The sequence below is a fragment of the Alosa alosa genome, chromosome 19 (genome assembly GCF_017589495.1).
Source record: "Alosa alosa isolate M-15738 ecotype Scorff River chromosome 19, AALO_Geno_1.1, whole genome shotgun sequence".
Classification (NCBI taxonomy): Eukaryota; Metazoa; Chordata; class Actinopteri; order Clupeiformes; family Clupeidae; genus Alosa; species Alosa alosa.
The window spans coordinates 16,314,470-16,336,272 of NC_063207.1; the positions used below are offsets into that span (position 1 = coordinate 16,314,470).

At 41.9% G+C, this 21,803-nt stretch overlaps 1 protein-coding gene across 3 annotated transcripts in view; it reads left to right on the forward strand.

Moving 5' to 3' along the window:
* The first annotated feature begins 407 nt into the window (after positions 1–407).
* Positions 408–21,803, forward strand: part of prkd1 (protein kinase D1) — a 55,172-nt gene continuing 33,776 nt past the window's right edge. For all 3 annotated transcript variants that reach the window (XM_048228101.1, XM_048228103.1, XM_048228102.1), the window contains exon 1: positions 408–827. In XM_048228101.1, coding sequence (XP_048084058.1) covers positions 663–827 — 165 coding nt within the window. In that variant the 5' untranslated portion in view covers positions 408–662. The remainder of the gene's footprint in view (positions 828–21,803) is intronic.

The window sequence follows — 21,803 nt, forward strand, 5'->3', positions numbered from 1 at the left end:
CTGTATCTTTCGTCTGCCAATAAAAAATGAAGGCATTTAGGCTATAATTTGATAGGCCCTATATGATACGTTGAAGAGTGGAATATCATCAAAGACACTGTACAGTGCACACAATAGGCCACAACAGGTTGTCATAGGCTACTCATGACTGCCCCCCTCTTCAGTAACAGTAGCCTAGTCTAACATTCAGCAGAGCGCTTGATATGATTCACTCAGATTTCACAGGTTTGCTAACTGTTGTTTAGAAACTAAAATGAGAAAATTCACAGTTTTAAAATATGCGTAGCCAGCCATTTTAGTTGGAAAAGTTTTTAAACCTTTGGTCAGCCAATTATATGACGAATCAGACATGAATAGAGCGCGCTCAGCTCAGCCTCCCGGCTCGCGCATCATCCGCGTCTCCGTGGTCGAGGCAGCGGCCAAGAGGCGGTCTCTCAGATCTGAACATTAAACATATCTGACGTCTATGGCTCCATCATCGTATTTCAGTGTCCAAATAACTATTTTGCTTTGCGGTGAAATTCAGTGGAAACTCTATTCTGCGGTTCTTTTTCTCTGATGTTGTCCGTAACGTGTCCGGAGCGGTCTTAGCGCGTTTGACCAGTTAACTTTAAAAAGACAAGAGTGTCCGGTCACAATTGCTTTGACTATCGGGGATTTTCATGAGTGCTCCTCCGGTGATTCGGCCGCCAAGTCCCCTTGCGGGATCTAATGGCATCTCCTTCCAAATTCAGATCGGGTTGAGCCGCGAGCCCGTCATGCTGGACTCCTGTGACTTCAGCCTCGCGCACGTCCGAGAGATGGCATGCTCCATCGTTGACCAGAAGGTAAAAATTCTCATCTTTTCTCCCTTAAGGTCTGTCTGTGTGTGACATTTGGCTGTGAAATCTCAGGGGATGTTGCGATAGCGACGACACAAAGTTTTTTTGACCAACTTCAAAGTTAGTCAGGTGGCAGCTTGCTCACTGCCATTACATTTTAGATTGTGAACGAATTCATGCAGTCATTTAAATAAAATTAAAATGGAACGTTTTCTATACAATAGTCGTTTTATGTTTAAATTGGTGATCAGGTGTTCAGTTTATAGTCGTCAGGGGGCCAATTCTGAAAAGGGCTTCCGTTAAGACTTTTGCGGACATGTTTTGGTACAAGCTGTCACCCTATTTTTTTTAGGTAGAAGATACCCATAGGTAAGATATTAGGGTGGTTGTCAAGCTGAACATTTTTTTGTGTGACTTGTACAAGCAATTTCAGGCCAATTTTTCGGTTTCCTGCTCAACACTACATGCCAGCAATAAATGTTGAATATCTCCACAACCACAAGGACCATATACATAAAAAAAGGTATCAAATGAAAGCTAACACTCATGGGCTGTCTGCAGAAGTGTCAGAATTGACATTTATTGTACAGTGTAAGAGATAACAGAACTAGAACATGAAAATCTCAGGCTAAAGAGAACCAGTTTTGAAGTGAATATCAGCTTGGAAACATGACATAGTATCCCAAAACCTCTATCAATCAGTACCCCTATCTATGGGAATGAGTCAAGCCAAGTTTAAAGCTTGTAGGGAGAGACAGTGCAATACTGCACAAGTTATAATTCTTTAATGTCAAGGCGGAAATGTAGAACTGTAGATGTGGTCTATGGTGCTATTTTACTTCATTAATGTACCAGGTTGTAACACAAATTATATTTAATTAACATATCACTATAGTTATTAATTCCATCCTAACATTACTGCTCTCTCACTTCTTTAGGGTTAGGGGTAAGTAACTAGTTAGTAGTAATAACTATATAATAGTCGTATGGCAAAGGTATGTTTTTCCCCATTCAAGCAGTGACTCTTAGGTAGGCAGCCAACAGAAGGCACCCAGGGACCATGTCCATGTGCTCAGTCTGAGTCCTGGTCAGAGACACAAAAGAAGAGTTTACTGTTTTGATAATGAATACCTTCCCAATACAAAACATCCATGCATGCATCCAAGGGCATAATATAAATCTAATCTACAAAACAGGAAAAACAATATCATGCCAAATAATCTGAAACAATATAGTTGCTAGCCTAGAAATCAAATTACATTTGCTGCCAGGGCTAGAAGATGGATCTTGCTGTTGATGAACAGCTTGACACGAGTTAAGCTTTTTTTAAGTTGGCAAAAGTTTGAACTAGCCAACTAGCTCCACTGGTGGGAAAGCGCATAGGACGCGTTATAGCGCTGTCCTATTGCGTGCAGAGGGAATTCAAAAGACAACCAATTATCCCGCCCCTCGGACTGAGCACTGCGAATGGTGAGTACCCAGACCCTACATTTTAATGTGGGTCTGGCTCGTCAGGCTATATAGTTGCATATAATGTGGCAAAACTCAATAATAATGATGTGAGTGCCTGAGTATTCTTGCACCGAGCTGCACAGGCACATCCACATGCCCCACTACAAAATATTCCACTTTTTTGACATTGCCTGGTACTGCACTGACTTCCACTTTCTTTGCATCCACATATCGTCAGCTCCAAGCACCTGGCCTGTACAGGTTCTTTGGTTAAAAGCTGGGGAACAAGCATTCCATCCTTAATGTGCCAACCACAACTGGTTGGTAAGGGCAACTGTGGATGGGTCACTTGTGACTGTTTCCAAACCTTTGTTTGATAGTGGGCCCTCATTAGGTGCAGAGACAAGGCATCCTGAGTTGGTGGTAAAGTATCCAAATTGGCTTTCACTTTCCAAAACAGGGCACAGTGAACATCATGGATGGAAGTGCTGGTCGTTTTTGGATCATACAGTTTGTAGACAAACTGTTCTGTTGAGGTTTGGGGCAGCCGTGGCCTACTGGTTAGCACTTCGGACTTGTGACCGGAGGGTTGCCTGGATGTGACACTACCAGTCAGGTCACTGGAATAGGAAAAAGGATGGCGTGAAAAGTGTTCCAGCAGTGCCCTCATCTTCTCCACAACTTTGGTGAGGATGAAGTACCAAGTCCAGCTATTCTATCCTCAGCAGAACAGTTTGTCTGCAAACTGTATGATCCAAAAACAACCAGCACTTCAATCCATGATGTTCGCTGTGCCCTGTTTTTGAAAGTGAAAGCCAATGTGGATACTTTACCACCAACTCAGTGGAAACAGTCACCAGTGACCCATCCACAGTTGCCCTTACCAACCAGTTGTGATTGGCACATGAAGGATGGAATGCGTGTCCCCCAGCTTTTAACCAAAGAACCTGTACAGGCCAGGTGCTTGGAGCTGACGATATGTGGATGCAAAGAAAGTGGAAGTCAGTGCAGTACCAGGCAATGTCAAAAAAGTGGAATATTTTGTAGTGGGGCATGTGGATGTGCCTGTGCAGCTCGGTGCAAGAATACTCAGGTACTCGCATCATTATTATTGAGTTTTGCCACATTACATGCAACTACATTGTTTCAGATTATTTGGCATGATATTGTTTTTCTTGTTTTGTAGATTAGATTTATATTATGCCCTTGGATGCATGCATGTTTTGTATCGGGAATGTATTCATTCTCCAAACGGTAAACTCTTCTTTTGTGTCCCTGACTAGGACTCAGATTGAGCACATGGACATGGTCCCTGGGTGCCTTCTGTTGGCTGCCTTCCTGAGTGTCACTGCTTGGATGGGGAAAAACATACTACAACTTGTGCAGCATTGTACTGTCTCTCCCTACAAGCTTTAAACTTGGCTTGACTCATTCCCATAGATAGGGGTACTGATTGATAGAGGTTTTGGGATACTATGTCATGTTTCCAAGCTGATATTCACTTTGAAAACTGGTTCTCTTTAGGTGAAGATTGTTTTTTTCATGTTTTAGTTCTGTTCTCTTACACTGTACAATACATGTTCATTCTGACACTTCTGCAGACAGCCCGTGAGTGTTGGCTTTCATGTGATACCATTTCTATGTGTATGGTCCTTGTGGTTGTGGAGATATTCAACATTTAGTGTTGGCATGTCATGTTGAGCAGGAAACCAACAAATTGGCCTGAAATTGCTTAAAGTCATACACACACAAAAAAAAAATCAGCTTGACAACCACCCTAATGATCATGCTTGCACATAAATTGGATTATATTGCACATTTGCCCAAAATTACAGTAGGTAACATGGAAGAAAATGAAAGCACTTTGGGGAAAAAAATCCGCTTTTACCACTTATAAGAATATGGGGTTAAAATGGACAAAATACATTTTCTAAGCTGACAACCTGGCTAGAACACATGTTAAGGGGTTAAATATTAATACTGGATAGGTTGTATGCTTGTACCAAAAAGTGTCCGACAGAGTTTTAATATCAGTTTTGGCCCCCTGACTATTAGTGATGAAATGCCCATTTAACAGTAGGCCTGTAGCCTATCCTTTGTATGAAAATAGTAGCATAACAGTCGACCCATACGTTACTAAATGTAGTTCATTGTGAAGCGAAAGTCTGCCTAAACACTGGTGTGCCATGAGGGAGCTGTCAGTCTGGTTGACATGTTGACGGTTGAGATCGATGAGCCTCCCTGTTCAACCACCCCGGGCTCTGGAACCTCCGTGCCTCACAAAGTGTTCAATGACTTCTGTCTCATCACCACTCGTTCTCTGGCCCTACCCCAGTGCGGGATGGTGTGCATAGCTACTCGTCCCTGGAGTGTCCCTATTAGTAATCAATTCCAGTGGGACGCCGGCATACTGTATTACAGTCATGTCAGCACACCATCCAAAGAAGACTGGTTCAACCTGGCTTGGTACTCATGATGCTAAAGGATATCCAGTCAGGAAATAGGCACAACTTTATGTAGCCTATTCATTAATCCACTCCACCCGAATCCACTCATGCAACACAGAGGACTACCTGGTGTTAGACATTATTTCCATCTGGTAGTTTGTTCCTGGAAGTTCCTGAAGCCCTCAGGGCCTGAGGCAAAATCAGGACATTGCTAGTTTTGTCCACATGTCTTGTGCTAAATGTCAGCTAACAGTCTGGACTCCTGTGTAGTCCCTGATATTTTGTGGAGATTGATAGATTTAGAAGGGTTGGTGATCTGACCTGTTGCACATTTGTCAGTGATTCTTGTTAGTAATAACTTTATCAACCAGACCAAATCTAATCATTCAAAACTAAACCAAAGAAACCAAAGATAAAGCTCAGTAGGAGAATTATAACTTGAGTGTGATATGCCAGATAACACTAATTATAGGCCTTATGCTGACTACTGTAATGTAATGTAATGTGACATTAAAAGTGACAGATAGCCTAGCATTGGTTCTTCTGTACTGGATCTTGTATACGCCCCACCACCATTTATTTGTCTGTTTTCTCTCTGTTCTTCATTATCCTTGTCATTTGGCTGGTGTAATGAGGAAGTCCTAGCTTTAATGTTTTTTTCCACAAAACATGTTTGAGATTCACTTGCCCCTATACAGCTACTGTATATGTCCTTTGCTTCTACCACCACCCAATCTGAAACAGATCCCAAGAACTGGGGAGGCAAGTTGCCTTTTTATTCTTGTTTTATTTTGGAAATGACTGATAAATCAGTGCTATAACAACTCTCTTTTAATACCGAAGAAGATTTTTTTTTAAGTCAGCCTGGGGTGCGGTTCCATGGAGGTTGGCTGTTCAACAACAATTTCGGGAAACTCAGTCCTGGTCTTTGTGTGTGACTTACTGCTATCATTCACACCTAGAGAGAGAAGGAAATGTTTTTGTTTATGTTTGAGCATCTAAATATAATTAAACACATTTTCTGGCCCCAACATCCTGTAATTGTTAACAGAAGAAATCAGGCCGTGAAACTCATATCTCTTCTTTTAGATTTGCTTATTTTGTGCACACCTTTTGTTTTGTATTTTTTTTCGCCTGTTGTTTTTAAATTCATTTTCTACATCAATAAGACATATCATGTGGATGTGTTGCAGTCCTATCCCTCGTGCAGGAGCAGCTGTGAAATTGCGAAGAAGCAATAACAAGTTACAGAACTCTTAGAAGGAAACAGCTTTTCCCTAAAGCTAGATGGATGACAGGATGTCAGTATGGGGGAACAGGACAACTTGTGTAATTAAAAAAAAGCCCCACATAATGAACAATAGATCCAGCACTAACTCCTTCAACACCTAGCAGACACTTTCCATGGCAGTGCGGTTCTCTGGAGTATAGGTTATCAGAATACTTAACACTTTAAATAGAGGGATGTGAGATATTGAATATGTGAATGTGCATGTGATTGTGTGAGAAATAGTGTGCGTGAGAGATGTATGTTGTGTTGTGTGCTTGTGTGTGACTGCATGCATGTGAGTGTGAGTCTTTGTGCAAGGGGATGTGTTAGTTTGTGTGTGTGTGTGTGTGTGTGTGTGTGTGTGTGTGTGTGCACAAGTGTTTGTGAGGTTTGGGTGTGAGCAGTCAGACATTGGCAATCTCGAGAAGTGTGTGGAAGTCCTTGTGTGGATGTTTTGAGGAGCAGAGGACTGGGTGGATACTGCCGCGTCACACTGTTGTCAATTGAACTTAGATGACTCTTGCAGCTGTGTCTGCTGTCGTGTGAGATCTAGGCCTGCAGCTCCACTTCTCTTCCTCCTCCTCCTCCTCCTCCCTCTGGGATACTGCCTGGGTAATGCACATAGTGTTTTGAAATGTTTGGATATTTATAAACACTACTGTCAAAAGTTTAGAAACACAGACTCTTGGGCCCTTTATTTTTCTCAACCCCTTTAAGTTAGTTATGACCACCGCACAGCGAAGCGGCGGTCATATAGGTTTAGTCAGATTTTTTTTTTTTTTATTTATTTTTTTTTATTTATTATTTATAATTATTTATTTTGCATGTAACCCCACATGGATAGCATGGAACCATCGTTTTTCGTTTTGATCTGTAGCCCCCCCCGCTGGACTGGACCCCCCGAAAGGAGGGTAGGGCAGACACAGTTTTCTGTGAATATCTCGAGAACCGTAGGGTTTAGGAGGACCATTTTTTTTTGTATGTTGATCTCAAGGGGCCATGTCAACCCATTCCATAACCACTCATTTCATGTATAAAGCCACCTAGTTAAACACAAAAAGTAAAAATGAGGTGTTGTAATCGGAGGTATCTGTGACCTAACATAGTCAAAACTGCACGAAATTGGAAGTGTAGGATCATTATGACACCCTCTGTATGCACGCCAAGTTTTGTGGAATTCCGTTCATAGGGGGCCACACAATAAATTAATTTATGTTACTATACACCAACTGGCCTGTAGGTGGCCGGAGACAGTTTTCTGTAAATATCTCGAGAACCGTAGGGCCTAGGAGGTCCACCTTTTTATGTATGTTGGTCTTAAGGGGCATGTCAACCCATCCCATTACCACTTATTTCATGTATAGCGCCACCTAGTTAAAAAAATTAAAAAGCAAAAAAATTAGGTGTTTTCATCACAATATCTCTGGCTGACAAGGTCAAAACTGCACAAAATTAAAAGTGTAGGATCATTATGACACCCTCCGAATGCATGCCAAGTTTTGTGTACTTTCGTTCATGGGGGGCCTTACAATAAAATAATTTATGTGTACATTTAGTGACGTAGACCAACAAGGATTCCCGGGACACTGAAAGACCTGGGTACACAAAACTTGGTGGGCATGTAACCACACATGGATAGCATGGAACCGTCGTTTTTCGTTTTGATCTGTAGCCCCCCCGCTGGACTGGACCCCCTGAAAGGAGGGTAGGGCAGACACAGTTCTCTGTGAATATCTTAAGAACTGTAGGGCCTAGGATGACCATTTTTTCCCGTATGTTTGCCTCCAGGGGTCATGTTAACCCATTTCATGTGCACACATGTGCACAAACAGATACACACACACACACATACATTCACAGTAATCATACGTATGACACATACTCACACAGTAGACATATGTACGCATGCATGCACAGGCACATACGTAGGCACACACACAAGCACACACACACACACACACACACACACACACACACACACACACACACACATAACATAAACATGTACATGCACACATGCACACACAATTCAAGAATTTTCTTAGAATTATAAACAGGCAAGATGGAGGTGGGGTTGTATAAAATTAATTTTACATGTGAAATCTATGAACTAATCATGTTTTGGTGCTTGTTGTCTAGCAGATACCAGTGAGAATTGAGTGTGGATAATGCAATTTAGTGAGACAGTTAGAATCATATAGGCCTTTCAGCGTGATTTATTTTTGTGGAAAAAATGTGCTGGACTGGGCGGCGGTCATATTTTGTACCGGTACATCTAGTTATACTATTTGTGAGGACAAGCACAATGAACCTGGGAAGGCTGCTGAAACTAAAACTTATCATGCTATAAAAGCAAACTGAAGTTCAAATGTCCTGTATTTAGTAATTTAGTGGAGTATAGTTATATACTCCTGCTCCCGGAGCCATGGAAATGTATTTAGAAATCATTCAATTGCTCTGTTCTGGATGAGGTGGAAATCCTACACCTCAAAGAACACAAGACCTGCTGAGTCTTCTGTTGTCCTCCCACTGCTCCACTCAGTGCAGGTATTTGTAATGAATAAGAAGTGCATTCATAGGGGCTGACATTTAAAATACTGTTAAATTCTGGACAAAAGTCTATTTGTTAAAACATGATGGCTTTTGTTAAACATTGTAACCTTTTACCGTTAGACTAGTCTAAGACTATGAGAAGTGATGTGTTTATTATAAATCAAAAAGTAAGGCATAAGAGGTTAAAGTATTACTTGAAATGTCAGTGTCTAACAGTGCAGAATCCCTAGGCACATGGCACCTCACACTGTTAATGGAGTTGTGCATTTTTGTCACACTGGAAGCTGAGCTACCAATTGGTAACTTATTGCTTGAACGTAGGCTGAGGAGGTGGAGGATGTTGGCTTGGCTTGTGTAGCAAGCACGTCAGGACCATAAAAAGAACAAAGGATTTCCACTATAAATAAAATAACCCTATTGGGCTATGACACATTCCTTATACTCACACTGGCCTACACAGAGCCAGCAGGGTTCCATGAAGCACACACAATGAAAACTGTTGTAGATGACTCCAGCGAACTCCTACTCCAACTTCGATGCATAGTGTTGATGCAGCACAAAAGAGCATTTGGGTTTGCTTTTTGGCAGACTTTATCTAATACACATTTGTGTGTAGTAGTGCTAGTTATAACTTTGTGCATTAATATGCTCAGGGCCCACTTGTTCAACAAGTGTAATCTGGATCAGAATGCTCTGGATTTTGAAATCCCCTGTTTTACAGTGCAGCATCAGGTAATCCATCTTTTATGCGAGTATTTTCAAAGATATTTTGGATTGGATCACCCTGATCCAGACAAATGTTTCAGGATTACAAAATATGGATTACCAGTGCGTCTAAATGGAACTACAAATCGCAATTTTGCTAAATGATTGGCTATGAATGGAACAACAGTTACAACTAGATGTACTGCATAGCGGTACAAAATATGACCGCCGCTCAGTCCTGTACATCCGTTCCGCGAAAATAAATCACACTTCAATTTGTCTCCATATTTTACTCCATCCCCCACTCTTGAAACTTTTGTGTATGCTTGTTTGGCATGCCTGAGTGTGTGTGTGCGGCTGCACAGAAAGTAGCCTACTGGTGCTGAAAAGGTGAATAGATTGTAGAATAGCCAAAGAAGATGTAGCATTGTTATAAAACCTTTAAAATCTCTAAACAATCACAAGTAGGGCAGTTCATCACAGTTCATCCATTGCAACTGGATTGATGAAAGGTCACTTATACCTGTAGGCTACATTGTATTTGGGAAAAGCAAAAGGTATCAGCATAATGTTATTTATTTATTTATTTATTTATTTATTTATTTATTTATTTATTTATTTATAAACAAAAATATCTCTGTCAGTTCCATGCCGTTTTCAACAGCTATCAAAAACAAAGGTCATTTTTGGATGGATGGATTTTTTGTGAATGTTTCTTCTTCTACATAAGATTTTAGTCATCTTTAGTTCATGTGATACTTTATTGTCAATGCACAAATTAAGTAACAGTAGTCTGAAACGAAATGCTGTTTTACATCTAACCAGTGGTGCAAATAACTGACATGTCCAAATAGGCCTTGATGAAATGCGTCGCTAGACTGTTCATACACATTTTAACGGGCCAAAGTTGAAGAGCTGTTGTCCGTTATTGTTCGTGCAAATATAAGCTGATTCATGTTCCCTTGCATTGTGTAACTGAGGTCCATGGCTAGTCTGGCTTTCACCAGACCAAGCTCAATCTTTTAAGAAATCAAAAAAATAAATAGCGGGCAGATCAGGCTGTTGTAATAAAATTCACGCAGCTCCATGAGTCAAGGAAAGCGCGAATGAAGTAGCCACTTCTAAATGGGACCCACTACACAGTAGCTTAAGGTGTGTTGCTAAAGCAGCCATAATGAAATGAAGGTGTCATTGTTTGGATACTTCACACACACATGCTTTTTAATTTCACAGACTACAACTACCAAGCTGGAATCAAAGCACATCGATTCCCCTCTCACACCCTGCACGCACTTAAAACAAATAAACAGGCGTCACAGTCTCACGCATGTATAGGCAAAACTGTATCAGACCGGTGTAACGTTGGTAAATCTTCCATTGCACAGAATGATTTTTGTAGCACGTGCAACAAATGACAGTCGAAAGATACAATAAAGTGCTGCTATCAATTTGCTTGGTATAACCGCATTTATAGTTTTCTACAAATGCAATCAATCAAATTGGCCTCCATCACTCAACCAACGCTAACGGTAACATTACCTAGGTCCTTATTGATATTATAAGATTAACGTACCTGCAGTAAAAACCAAGCATGTCCGATAAACATCCTCAGATTTATATGGGAATTACATTTCATGTGAACATCGTCCTATCCTTATTAGACGTTCTCTGCGGTAAACTACAGTCCTTGTAGGAAGCGTCCATTGTTTTTCCAACCCACTTTTAACTTCCAACAAAATTACGTCTCACTGCAACGATGCGCCATCAAGTGGACAAACGACTACTTATCGCCAATACTGGAAATGCTGCCATGATGATGATGATGAATATTTATTTTGGCTTTCTTTCAATCCTACTTATTTTGTAATTATGTATCGGCCGTTCTAATACCGATAATATGTGGGTGCCTGGGTGTGTGTGCATGTGTATATGTGTGCACCGCCATCTACAGGCCAATGAGTGTACAGTCACTAAATGTACACACAACCTAATTTTTTAGACCCCCCCATGGATGAAATTCTACGAAACTTGGCATACCCCCAGAGAATGCCAGGTCAATCATACACATAAAATTTGGTGCAGTTCTGAACATCTTAACTGAAGATAGGGGCGATTAGAATAATATTGCATTTTGCAATGCAATATTGCAATAATATTGACTTTCAGAATAATATTGCATTTTCATTTTTTACCGGGGGGGTGAAACAAAATTTTTCCGTAAAAGTCTAGTGGTGCTACATACCCACCAAATTTCATGTGCCCCGGTGGTTCGGTGTCCCTGGTATCGTTGACCAAAAATTCAGGAAGTAGATGACGGGGGGAAAAAAAAAACTTTGACAATCCCTATATGACCGCTTCGCTAGCTTCGCTAGCGGTGGTCATAATTAGGCAGCTTGGGTTGCTTTAATTGTTATATCTAAAACAGTGGTCCCCAAACTACGGCCCGCAGGCCGGATACAGCCCGCCACCACATTTTGGATGGCCCCCCAAAACATGTCCGTAGTATATAGCATCCGGCCCGCATGGGAGTACAACATCGTCAAACTAAAACCTCCGCAATTTCCCCCATTCATTCTCTATGGCGAGTCTTAACAGTACACATGTAATACTCTTTTTGTCCACCGGTGGTTGTTTTGGCGCCGTTTTGCGTTTGCCATCGAAAACGGAATGAAATTAAATGTAGGCCTACCTGCAAACAATGTAAGAGGCCTATGCTGACGGCATCAGTGCTCAAAATATTTTAAAAGTTTATCAATTAATTGTTAATAACTAACTAACTTCTATTCAAGTCATATTTCTGGGACTTTCTGGGGTAATTATTTCTATTTTTTATTCACTTGTTCAAATGAACGAGTTCACAAAGAGTTCACAAAGTTCTCATCAGGTGACTGAAAGTTAGAATGGTGGTCATTTCAGACCACTTCAGCACTTCATAAAATTCTCATAGTTTGAGAACTTTAAATTATTTGTACGATATTCACAACTTGAGCTGTGTATGCAAACACTCAGAATTCAGAGTTTTAAATAAAATATACTTTTGGGACTTCCTGCTAATACTTTTTTTTATTAGTATTATTTAATTTTACACTGATATGGCATGATGACAATATAAACAGTATTGGTATTATGGTATAATGGTATTAAATTGCAATAGCCTATGATTAAATGTAATAGAATATTCAACTAAGGTAGACTGCTGTTGTTCACAACACTATAAGCTATTTATGGTTACTGACATAGAACTACTCCGAGTCTCTGGCCCTCTATTGGAGCCAGGCATAGTGAGCTGGCCCTCGGAAGAAAAAGTTTGGGGACCACTGATCTAAAATAATGGGGAACAGGACCATAGGACAATGCAAGCATCCCCTTCCATTTAATTTTTTTAAACTTCAGACCCCTCATCTTATCCACAACAAATATAAATCTGATCCAGATTTATCTTTCCTACTGCAAATGACCACAAAACTAGAACCCTGAATGCACCCATTTGTGACATTCATGTGGTTTCCAGTGAGTGTGTTGCTCAGGATCCGACACTTGTTGTAACTGGGGCGGTGGTAGCGTAGTGGCTAATCTGCTGGACTAGTAGGCAGTAGTCTGAAAAGTTGTGTGCCCTTAACAAGGCACTTAAACCCAAGTTGCTCTGGGGAGAATGACCCTTGTAATATAATTGACATACAGTATGTAAGTTTAAAAGCATCTGCTAAATAGCCTTGTATAAATACCCTTGTGCAATGAAAGCCATTTGACCAGTCCAGTCTTCCCAGGGTAGATTACAATGTGAGATACCATATGCCTTAATGAGCAATAATGCAGATTAGCTATTTCCATAAAAGGAAGAATGAGTTGTAATGTATCTTAAAGATTCACAGTGACTATTTGCCACTTGCCGAATCCAGCATTAAGGCAAAACTGTAAATTGATGAGAAATCACCCTTCTGCCTCTCTCTCTCTCTCTCTCTCTCTCTCTCTCTCTCTCTCTCTCTCTCTCCATCTCTCTATTACCACTTTCCTCCCATCCTCTCTCTAGGGCCCCTAACAGGCTGTGAACAGGCAACTTCATCACTCTCCATTAGGCCATTGCATTATCAGTCTTCATTAAAAGTGAAGGGGCCTTTGTTTCAAGTTCTTGGCACCTTTTTTCTTTTCTTTTTTTTACATGAGAGAAAATTTACATTTTACTCCCATTCCGATGTGATCGCCAGTTAATCAGCTGACAGCGCTCTCATCGGGAGGAGTAATAACTTCCTGGTCAGTCAGTGTGACGGCAGGCTATGGGTTCCCATGGCTCTTGGCTGGGGGTTCACTCCCAAGTATGTTTTTTTTTTTTTTGGGGGGGGGCTTTATTTGGAAAGGAGAGTTGAGAGTGACAGGAAGTGAGAGTGGGAGAGAGATGGAGGTTTGGGATTTAGAAATGATCTCTGTTTAGGAAAAGACCCCTATATGGACTGGAGGCTGCCGCCTGCAGCACAGCTTCCATGGCTGATACGTTTCTTAATGTTTGAGCTTCTGACAGGTTTAAAGAGTTTTTGCAGGTTATCTTGTATTTGTATTGCTTTTATTCTGGTGCAGCTGTGCTCATACTGTAGCTCATTTTTGTCACCTTTATTGCTTCGTCTGTTGCTATGACTCCTTGCTGGACGAGGCTTTTTGTACATTTCTAGAGAGCTTAAGAATGAAAAATGGTGTACTGTATGTTTATCTTCCTAAGTGTTGTTCTAAGGAGCACAGACAAATTGATATTCCCTGTGCTATTTCTTAGGGATGCCTTGGGCTATATGTTAGATTATGTCTTTATAATTGCTAAATAATTCATACTCAAATGGACATTAGGATTCATGTTTTCCCCCCCGGAGCAGCAGCAGTCTGTTTTACAAGCGACACCCAAGGAATCACACACAGATGAGTTTGGATTTGATTCACTTACTGTATATGGTCATCTCCCCCACCAGGGTCTCTAATGCAGGAGAGAGAATGGGCTCTGTTGTTGCTTGGCAACTGATTATGATTGCGTGGTGAAGTACCCATTTGAGTACTATTATCCGGAGGAAAGCCACGTGTGTGTGTGTGTGTGTGTGTGTGTGTGTGTGTATTGTGCTGGAGCCGCAGATGAAGGTTGTTCTGAGTCCTTTGTGAAACAGATGTTTTTGGATAAGTGCCAAAAGGTAATGGTGTCTTCCAGGAGCATCAAAGAGATGGAGAGGGAAAAAAAAGAGAGACATAGAGGGTGAGACTGAAAGAAAAAAAGAGAGGGAGAGAGACAGTTCCTACAGCGTGGCACCCTGCAATGCTAGGCAACACCATAGCCCCTATGACCGTAGCACTCTTCCTGGTCTCTGGTCCGACTTAGGAGCTCATCAAAGGTACATTCTGGGAAGACCATGTCCTCCTCTGTTACAAAGAAAAGGAAACAGGATTTCTGCCATGACTTGATTTTATGCAGGAGCCTCACATGTTTGTCAGTGAGGATGACATGTTCCTGTAATTGAAAACGACTAAAAATAACCTCTGTTTCCATTCAGTGTTAATGCAGTTTGCCGAAAGGTTAGTGCATTTTTCTAAGCCAGGGCCTAGAAAACACAATTATCTCTCAGAGAGAGCGAGAGAGAGAGATAGATATGGCTGCTGTTGTGAAGGCTGATGGCTTTCCTCTGATGTTTTCTACACCTGTGCACCTATTTATTTATTTATTTACCTTCAGGGAATGGTTGGTCCATTCTGGTAAACAGGAGGATTGATTGTGACTGTGGTGCCAGAGGGTGAAGAAATTATTAGATGACAATTAGCCCCTCTAGCTGATGCAGTGTTCACAAGCTGATCGAGCATCAGCTAAAACACAGTGTTTATCAGCAACTTGCACACTTGGCCCTGGCTGGAGTCTGATGATTTGTGGCCGGAGCTGGACAGATCAGCAGGTGAGTAGATCACAGCAGGCTCAGATGTGGTGGTGGAACATGGCATGGAAAATGTCCCTTATGCTGGTCTGGAGAGAGTAGAAAAGCCTGTGTGCTAGGCTAGCAGACAGTCATCATTATGAGTGCCCTCATGAAAATGCCTCATGAGTGTTTTGAACTAAAAATACTCTGTGGAGTATGACATGAGTCAGTGGGGATACTAGGGATATATATGTAGAGTGTGAGTCGCTGTATTCATCTACTGTCATCACCAAGTGCTGTTCATGCTTCACACTTTATGGTACAATGTGGGTGTACTAAGCTTGAAATAATTGAATTGTTGAGTACAGGTTGCATTTTTCTATTTTCTGCAGTGACATGCACTATACAGTATGTATGTGTTATGAACCCTAAACATGTACATATATGTTTATATTCCTTTTATGTCTGTAGAACATTTGATTGTGATATTGTGGTCAATATCCCACAATATGTCAGGAGAAGTTTTCAGAGGTCTATTTTTTAAGGTTTGTGTCGGAGGTAGGTTTGGATTCAAGTGCCTGCTGAATGTTAAGGTATTTGGATGTCTGCTATCTCATAGAAGGAACTACATAATATGCTCCACTTCAAGTTGACCACTGATATTAATTGATTATCATTGTTGTGAACTTACTTTATTTCTTTGATGCGTATCCATTTGTTATTACACGGCTCTTCACAAGGCAAGTAGAACGCTCCATTGACTTGAATGGGATTTCCCAAAGTTCTAGCGGTCATTCTTTCTTGGGAAAGGACCTCTGAAAAAAATAATGACCGCTGTCAATGGCAACGGAGTTTGTGCTTCAAATTCGGGAACCAACTGGAACTTCATTCAAAAGTGAAAGCAAACAGTTGATCAGCTGTGTTCTAAAGAATGTTTGATTCAAGTTCAGCGTGTGTTGTTGCAAACTATTTGTTTCTCAGCAAATGCTACGATGAACGGTAACAAATAGGCTAGGCTATGTAGGCTAAAGTCATATCGTGGGGAGTTTATTATTTTGTTTTGGCAAGTAGCCGTGTAAGCGGGATAATGTATAGAACGCCGGTCATTATTGTGAAAATAAGTCCCTCCGTTGCGCAATGGGGTCCGGTTCGCCCTGTCAGGACTTATTTTCCCAATAATGACCGGCGTTCTATACATGATCCCTTAGATAAGAAGGACTACATTCAGCCAACCACTGATTCCTACAAAAGGTGATACAATGTGGGGATTTATTTGCAAGCAGGGTTTATATAGATACACAAATGGCTGCTATAATATACATGATTTTTTCTCGCATTAACATGCCATAACATATGCATCTGTAAAACCCAAATTGGATTGTGCGAACCTCAAACATACAATGCTGAAGTTTTGTTATAACACTTACATTTCTGGGAGACACTTTGAGGTGTGGATACTTATTTCAAGAACTTTCCCACAATGCTCCTCATGCCTATAGATTCCATATAAGCCACAGGGCAATGCGTCGTCTCTTTACCCAGCTGTTCGTGGCCAGGGGAGGCGAACTTGTAAAAACTCCAGCAGCAGCAGGGCTACTAGGGCCCCGTATTCGCTGTGAACGACTCACTAATAACGTGCGAACATACAGCTATTAAGGTGACAATGAGAATCTTAACAGTCCCTAAAAGCGCCTTTTAATGAGCCTCCATCTTCCACGAGAGCCATGCTCATCTACATTGCTCTCTCTGTCGCTATCAACGCCATGCACACGTGTGTGTGTGTGTGTGTGTGTGTGTGTGTGTGTGTGTGTGCGCGTGTGTGTGTGTTTTTATCTCCGGGAGCTCCTGTCTAACTGCTGGAGTTCGGCAGCACAGTGGGTGCTTTTTGGTTGGGGCAACAGCAGGTTCTGTGATCTCACACAGTCTCGTTTAACACTGGGTTATGACGTATTTTTGTGTGTGTGTGTAATTTTGTGTGAAGGAGCGTATGTACACAAACATATACAAGGGCTTGTTTGAATGGCCAGAATGTAAAGGAGAGAATATGTGTGTGAGCGTATGTCTGTGTTTGTCGTTTAACACTGGGTTATGACGTATTTTTGTGTGTGTGTGTAATTTTGTGTGAAGGAGCGTATGTACACAAACATATACAAGGGCTTGTTGGTTGTCAGAATGTGTATCGAGGGTATATGCTTTGTGCATGTGTGAGAGTGCATGCCTTACAGCTGTGAATATGTGTTTGTAAGATTTGTACTGTCTGCCTATGAAATTGTTGGCTGTTTGTCTATTTGTTGATGTGCATATTTGTATTTGTTTGAGTATGTGTGTGTGTGTGTTTGAGAGAGAAATAGAGAGAGAGAGAGAGAGAGAGAGAGAGAGAGAGAGAGCATTTGTGTGTGTGGTTGGAAAATGAACTGCTGTGCTGTCACACCACCGGTCACCACCACACACCGCCAATCTTCCCCTGGCCAGCTTCAAGGCCAGTGTGAGCGCGGCAGCTGATTGGCCGTCGGAGTGTATGCCAAGGCCCGTGAGGCGCATCGACCAGGCCCATCGACTCGGAGGGGCCTGCTGGGCCGCCGGTCACACACATGAACACATGTGTGGCCAACGAGCAGCTTGCTGAGATGCTGCACGGTGCACATAGAGACAGACTCCTCAGTGTTCGTTCAAAAGCACAAGCCTGCCTGCAGGAGAGAGGATGGACATTTGTGTTGCGTTGTCTTTTTTTCTGGAACGATCTGTTGATTTTCCTCTTTTATTCAGTAGCAGCATTAGAAATGATAGAGGCACACTCTGTGGCTTTATATGATAACATGACACTGATAGGGATGTCATTAAAAAGTGAGTGGTCGGAGGAGACAGTCGTTTGGAGCACACAGTTTCTTGACCGTGGTCACTTGGTGTCCTGGTTTCCTTTTGTCACAGTGAGTCTGCTTATTACTCAGTGTCCTCTCAAACCTGCCTGTCTGTCTTGCGTTCTCAGCTCACTGGTCCCTCTTATGGCTGCACTGGTCCCTCTTATGGCTGCATCCGCAGTGATGATGATGGGGCTTATGTCTTAGTAGGATCTGCTAGCAGCATCTGGGGAAGAGGTGGGAGAGAGTAGAGGAAAGGAAAGGAGAGTGGAGAGGAGGGGAGAAAGGAAGGGGAGGAGGGGAGAAGAGAAGAGGAGAGGAAGGGGAAAATGGATAGGGGTGAGGGGGTGTGCTGTATATTTGCTGGTCAGCTGATGAAGTGATGAAGGCCGCACACTTTACTGTCAGCAAATAAACATCAATATAAATGCATGAAATGCATTTGCCAATTGGGTGAAACTGTCTGCTAAATTGATAAACATCCACAATCTTCCACACCAAAAGAGACACCTCTTCTCTCAAGCAAACAGGTGTGTGTGTATGTTTGCAATGTGGTGCAGGCTAGTGCCACGCCACATTCTGTCTGTCTGTCTGTCTGTCTGTCTGTCTGTCTGTGTGTGCCTATCTCTCTCTCTTTCTCTTTTCTCTCTCTCTCTCCCTCTCTCCTTCTCTGTCTATCTCTGGGAGGCTCTTTCTATGAAAGCTCAGACGGGCAGCAGATGTATGTGCTTCCGTTGTGTCAGATAAATGAATAGTGTTCAATCGAGAAAGAGCCTTGGGTCCCGCTACCATGACAACCCTACTGGTAGAGTGGGGGCCGCTGTCATGGTGACCTCAGCATCACTTCTGCGTCTGTAGATCTTTTCTGTGCAGTACTCATTAGTGGCAGACAGAACAGAGACGCCAAAACACACACACACACACACACACACACACACACACACATCCATGCTATTAACCAGACCACCCCTCTGGTCTCTTTCCTGAGAAATGCGTACATTTTAAATTAATTTCAGCTGCATATTCTCAATACTGGATGTGAAAGTGATTTCAGCTTCGTGCCCATTTGCTGTTGAATTCATTCTTTATTTATTTATTTATTTATTTATTTATTGTGTGGATGTTTTCACCCCCTCAAAGAAGCACTCAGGTCCTGCGCTGTAAAGTCATCCGCTTAAGCCTGGATTAAGATCTCTTCCCGCCTGGAGTGCATTAGCAAGGCTATGTGAACTTGAACCTAATGTGGCTCCGATAGAACGAGGCAAAAACATAAACAGACGTTTGTCTCTGTGGTGCGAGACGAGTGGGAAGCTGCCCTGTTGAAAAAGCATCATCTCTTGAAACAGCCACGAGAGTTATTATGCAAAGCTGTCACGCAGCCTGATAAACACCACTGGAAGAGCCCAAATGCACAAGAGCACAAACATGCACCCAAGCAAGCACAAACACACACACACGCACACACACACACACACACACACACACACACACACACACACACAGTCAGTCAAACACAAACATGCTCTCAAGCGTGCACACACAGACAAACACACACACACACACACACACACACACACACACACACACACACACACACACATATACACACACGCACACACACACACACACAGACAGACTAACAACAAATATGTATGTGTTGTTATCGCACCAAACACTACTGAAACTCAACATCTGTACCGCTGTGTTGGCACTTTGTCAGAAATATGCATGACAATAACTTACAAGTTGTTTATCTTGCAGTGTTATATTTCTGTGATGCTGGTGTCACAGGGGGCTGTTACCTCAAGAAAACAAAAAATAGCATGTCACATTCTGTGATGACAGGTGTTATTTTCTTTTTTTCCCCAGCAACTGCCATTGTCTTTAAACTACTATTAGATAGAGTAATAAGAATGAGCACTGACAAAATCATCTTTCGAAAGCATCATTGAACATTACTCACTGTTTGCTGCATCACTGAGGTTACCAAAATTCTCACTATTGTGCACCCTAGTCCTTGAATTAATCTTACTTTGCTAATAAATTAAGATTAATTCACTAATAATCTTTAACTTGGAGTGTCTCACCTTCAAGCTATTTGAGCTATTTCAATATGCCTTTCTTTTTTCTTTCTTTTTTTTACTGCCTTCTTCTATTTTCTTCTCATGCAATCTCTTCTCATGCAGACACTCTTTTTTTCTTTCTATACATTTCCTTGCTATCTGTTTTACTCTCTCATGGAGAAAGCAGAATTAAATTGGCAGAGGCTTCCCAAGGTTATGTTATTATAATTATGTAAATCTGATATGTAGCAGGCCCTTGCAATTCTTTTTTGTGGTTGCTGTGATTGCATGAGCCGTGGACCGTAATCATGAAATGTAGTGGAACAAAATTCAGCCATGATCGAATGGCCAGAATGTAAAGGAGAGAATATGTGTGTGAGCGTATGTCTGTGTTTGTCAATGTGTATATATCTTTGTGTGTGTGTGTGTGTGTGTGTTTGTGTGTGTGTGTGTGTGTGTGTGTGTGTGTGTGTGTGTGTGTGTGTGTGTGTGTGTGTGTGTGTGTGTGTGTGTGTGTGCGCGCGCGTGCGCGTGCTTGTGCACATGTGTGTTTCTGTGTGTTTCTGTGTGTATTACAGGGACCTGGAGTCTGTTTGCCTGCAGTTTACCACAGTGAGCTGAGAGACAAGGAAAGCATCATTATGCTCACAGCATTATTCCACACAACACAGACAACAGTATACCCCTAGAATAACAATGTTTGGCCACCATGGGTCGGTTGTTGGCTGGTTTGTAATGATTCAGTCTCAGAAAGTAAAAGCTTCTTAGGTGCTGGCCTGTGTTCTGGAATGAGATGGTCAGTGTTTGAGATGACCTTTTGGATGTAGCTAGCACACCTATGGACACTTCCTGAAAAAGTATCTCTGCTCTGTGTGCAGGTCTGTTAAGTAATAAGAACAACATATTTTTCAGTATTCAATGGATACAGTATTTTTTCAAATCTCACCTAAGCAGACGGACAATGTGCTGTTGATGGATAAGATAAGATGTGAGATATTGCTATCTGATTAACACAAACATGACTTGGAATTATAGGGTGGCTAATTGGTTGCAGTTATACATGTGTAGGGACATTACATGAACCTGCCATCAAGTAGAACTATTTTGCAAAAGGTTTAAATTGAGCTTCAAAGGAGAACTACTAGCAACATGTGTTCACAGTTGTAGGCCCCGTAGATGGTGGATCCGATGAATTTTAGAAAGCACATAGATGCCTGCAGATACAATCACACACGCACACACACACACACACACACACACACACACAAACAGAGAACATCACCTCGACCATACACTCACGTGCAGGAGACCCACAGACACACTATGCATGTGCCCATACAGACTCTATGCACTCCACACACACACACACACTCACCCAGTACTTGTGTAACCCATCCCAGCACTGATCAATACTGAACTGCTGCCCAGCTGACTGCACAGGTCAGTCAATACGCTGCTCTCTTTTCTGACATTGAATTGATCACTGCCATGTTCAGCATAAAAAAAACACGGTGTACTGGCCACTACTGCGTTTGGTTGGATTCCTATCCCGCTCATTTTTGCCACTGTGATTTGTGTCTGTCGCACGTCCATCATCGCTCCGAGCCTGTCATACTTGATGTCATCGTGTTCAGCAGATGTCAAGCACTGTTTGTCAGTGAGAAATCAGTCAGCTGACCCAGAGTACAGCCCGATCAATATTTTTCAAACATTTTCCAGATGCCTTATTGCCATTGAATACAGTGAGGTAACATGTCA